A 4,186-nucleotide genomic window follows, 5' to 3' on the forward strand; every position below is an offset into this window, starting at 1 on the left:
ATGGCCTTTATTTTTACAAATAAAACATTGGCTGCTTTTGAATTTAGAGGACTGGTCAGAGTTCTTTTTTCTGAAAAAACGATAAGGTTTTTTGGATCTGTTGGGTGTTTGGCTTTTCTTTTCAGAATTTTTGAATTTTCAGAAATGGGATTTCTTTTTGGTAGTACAAGTGCAATCTTTTTCACTTTTGCACTTAATGGAGAGGTGAGGCTTTTTACAAGCACTTTTGAAAGGTTGCTTGTTTTCAATGAGGTCTTTGAAAAATTCCTTCTGTTCACAAAGTCTTTCTAGACATTTGATGGCTAACTAATAGATTTTTCCCAAGGAGAGGTTGGCTATGTCTAGCTGATGGATTGTGAACTGTCTTTGAAGTTCTGGCTGAATTTCTTTGGGGAGAGATGCTACAAAGACATGCTTTAGCGAAGGGTCATTAAAGCCATTGAGCTTGTAATACATTGTAGACATTCTCTTGTAGTGAAAATCCAGATCTTTAATCTGGAGAGAATAGCACTTCATTAAATGGAATTCTCTTCTGGTTTTTTCGTTAGCAGCTGTTGTTTCCCCAAGGAACTGCTCATAAATTACTCGTAGGACTTTTGAAATCTGAGCTTGAATCACTTGGAGTTGTTTGTATGGACCTAGACTTTCAAATCAATCTCTTAAAGATCCCGTGAAACGAGAACTGAACTCCTTAAAGACTATTTGGGTTGTTGCTCCAGTTCTGAGCATTTGGACATCAATCCAGGCAGAAAATTCCTGAAATTTGGCTGGCCATTTTACTCTTGAAATGTCGTCAAAAGTAAACCAAGGGCCATTGGAAGGTTTAGGAGGAGAATTTTCTTGATGAGGTGTAGGATTGGTATCAGAATATGCTCCCTCAACTATAGGTGTTTGACGAGGAGAGGATGGGGAAGGTTCATTTGATCCTGTTGATGGCTAGACCATGAGGAGTTTGGAATCATCTACTAATTCTTTTTTAGAATCTGAAGTAGAAAAAGATTCTTCATCTGTAGAGATTTCTTTTGTTTGGGATGGGGAAGTTTCATCTGATTTTGAAAGACGTGATAGAACTTGGGATGAGTATTGGTGCATAGGTTCTTTGTTCTTCTGAGTAGATTGTGGTTCTGGAGAAGACTGTGGATCGGAGGGTTGGTGGTAAGTTGGAGGTGGTTCAGGCTTAGGAGGTTTGGTTCATGGTTTTGGAGGAGCATGACTTAAAGCATGCTTGAGATGGGACAAGCCAAAGAATTTGGTATAATCTACAGGTTGTCGTGAGTTGGATGGTGTGTAGAAAGGCTGGTAAGTGCTGAAAGTTGGGGTGTGTAAGGGTAAAGCAGGGGATTTTGCAAACAATGAAGGTTGTTGTTTGTCAGCATCAATCCTGGCAAGTTAAGCTTTTAACTGCCTAATCTCTTCCTCTTTTTGGTTGAATTTAGGACCCCAATATCTATTTTGAATCATGGACCAAAGATTTGAATCGAGTTGGGAGACTCAATTTTGCATGTCAAAATACATTTGTTCAAGCTGGGTTGTTATTCTATCAACTTTTGTGTCGGTTTGCTTAACTTGAGAAGCAACTTTCTCTATCTTTTCATCAAGAGATCTAAAGGCTGAGTTCTGTGCCTTGGCATTTTGAGTTTACCAGTTTAGAACAGCTTCAAAAGGTTTTGGTTTTTCCAGCTGGCCATTTGGTGTAACAGGAGAATGGACAAAAGGTTTAGTGGTGACCTTTGTCTGTGGATCAATTTGTTTTTCCAGAGGAGGAAATTGTTTTTGGTAAGAGCTTGATGAAAACATCATGCAAGGTTGGACCGGCCTAGCATAGGATGAGAGCAAGATTGTTTCTTGTATGCATGATCTTTGTTTATACTCCTTTTGTATAAGCCTTAAACCTTTCCTGTAAATAGGTAAAGGCATCAGACTATCTGGATCCTCTGGGGGTAGAGGAGGCTTTTTGTGACATGGATCCAGCTTGTGACTTTTCTTTTTACACCTCCTGGGATGCCTATTAAGATCATCATCATCATCATCTTCTTCTTCTTCTAGGCAAGGACAATCTGGATCACACATATGGGAACCTGGAACATCCCATAAAAAATGACCATTGATTTTGTCCGGGTAAATCGGATAGCCATCTGAGGCAAATCCGTGGATAGGAAGATTTTCTTGTGCCGTAGATACGACTATGATCATAGAGGAGTATGAAAAGGAATTTCTTAGTGTCGATTGTTCAGAGGGTGGATGTGAGACTCTGGGTGGTGTTTGGGAAGTGGATGGTGACTGAAAAATCAATTTTACCGTTCCATCTGCTCTTTTTTCAAAATGAGCATAAGATGTTTGGATCGGCTGTGAGTTTTGATGAAATTTTTCATGATTGGAAAGCCATTCCAGGGGCATAAGCTTAAGCAATTCATGCTTTTGGATATGCCTGGGGATTTGGACTATGGATGGAATACTATCTGAAGATTCAGCAAGATTCATTAGAGCATCTGATGTGGTTTGAGGTGTTGGTGGATCAAGGGCATGGTTTTGTAACCGATACACCAATTGATGGTGTAGTGTTGCCATTTTTTAAGAAATTGTTTGTTCAACACCTTGGATCTGAATCTGGACTTTTAGAGTAGAGGGGAGGTTTGGATCATCAAGTGAGGTTGAAATTTGGGTAAAAGGTCAAAAGAACACTTCCTGCATGTAGAGACATGATGAATTGGGCTTGGAGAGAAGACAAAACATTGTGGGCATTATTCAAGTTATTGAGAACCAAATGCACAATTTGGGTCAAATGTAGAAAGGGCGAATTTAGAATAAAACTGGTATTGATTGAACTGGAACTAACCTACAAGCTATATATCATTGGAAAGATAATTAAGTTAACTTTCCAATGCAATTTATAGAGCTAGATTTGGAGTTCTTTAGAAGGTGCTATGACCAATTTATTAGAGCTTGTTCGGGCTTGGGAATTCCAACCACTCCTTTGTTTATTCAACTTCATTTATTTATTTTGTTACAAGTTTGTCAATGTGTTAGGTAAGTCTACCATCAATGATGGTAGGCTAGCATTAAGTTTGTCAATGACTAGCATTAATTATGGTAGGCTAGCATTAAGTTTATCAATGACTAGCATTAATAATGGTGGGTTGGTGAAGACTTTTGAAGCATCCTTTGACAAACCTATGCTTGGAGGGTTGTTCCAATGTTTCCATTTGTATTTTTAGGATCTTGGGTTTCTATTAGCCTATTTAAACCCAGTAACCTTGCCATGTAAGACAATTAGAGATGAATGTTATTTTGAATTTGAAAGATCAATCTTTCTTTATTTCTTTTGAGAACTAGTGAACTTATCAAGAATTTGCATTCTTGTGGCATTCCAAAATAGACTTATCACTCACCTTCTTATCTAAATCTTGAGTGTGGCGTCAATATCCTTCTCTATACGTCTAGTTCATGTTTTCTTAAACAATGGGTCAAGGTTTTTGTTTTGCTTAAATTTGTTTAGAACTTTCGTGGGAAGTTAAGACTTCAAATTAAGTGTGGGTTTCAAAGTTTTATTATGGGGTTCGCATTAGCCAAGAATAATGGGGATGTGCTTTTTCGAATCCTACGTTGGATGAGTGTCAATTAGAAAAAAATCAACAAGAAAATAAAACTTGCCTACATAAATAAGCACATCTTCCACAATACCTCAAGGTATTTTCATGGATCGCTCTACGAGTTGCAATATAACTGGAGTTGGGTGTAATTCTCCTAATCTAAGTTTCACGAATACTGAATAAAGCAAAAGATTTACCTTATCTCCTAAGTCCAACAAAACATACTTGATTATGTAGTTCCCTTTATTACATAAGATGGTAGGGGAGCTCGGATATTTTTATTTTAGAGGAATTTTTTTATTGGAGTATAGAATTAATGTTCTCTGTTAAAAAGACCTTCTTTTGAATATAAATACTTTTCTTTTTTATGGAAAGGTCTTTAAGAAACTTGGCATAAGAGGGCACTTGTGTTATAGTGTCAAGCAAAGGGATGTTAACACATATATGTTTAAAGATCTCCATAATCTCACATGTGGAATTTTCCTTCTTTACTTTAGCTAACCAGTGAGGGAACTGTTCAAATGACCAATCTTGTAGTACTTGTGGTGAGTGTTGCTCTAATTTCATTTCAATTTTATCTGCAATTTTACCCTATG

The 4,186-nt window shown here is 37.4% G+C and overlaps 1 protein-coding gene across 1 annotated transcript; it reads right to left on the reverse strand.

Moving 5' to 3' along the window:
- Positions 1-1,638: 1,638 nt before the first annotated feature.
- On the reverse strand, positions 1,639-2,568 carry LOC107178764 (uncharacterized). Its single transcript, XM_015534354.1, has one exon. The coding sequence runs from the start codon at positions 2,566-2,568 to the stop codon at positions 1,639-1,641; it is 930 nt and encodes a 309-aa protein (XP_015389840.1).
- Positions 2,569-4,186: the final 1,618 nt, after the last annotated feature.

Source organism: Citrus sinensis, chromosome 2 (genome assembly GCF_022201045.2).
Source record: "Citrus sinensis cultivar Valencia sweet orange chromosome 2, DVS_A1.0, whole genome shotgun sequence".
Lineage (NCBI taxonomy): Eukaryota > Viridiplantae > Streptophyta > Magnoliopsida > Sapindales > Rutaceae > Citrus > Citrus sinensis.

Excerpts from the sequence above, each read along its gene's own strand:
- LOC107178764 (XM_015534354.1), bottom strand. The coding sequence starts at position 2,568 with ATGGCAACACTACACCATCAATTGGTGTATCGGTTACAAAACCATGCC.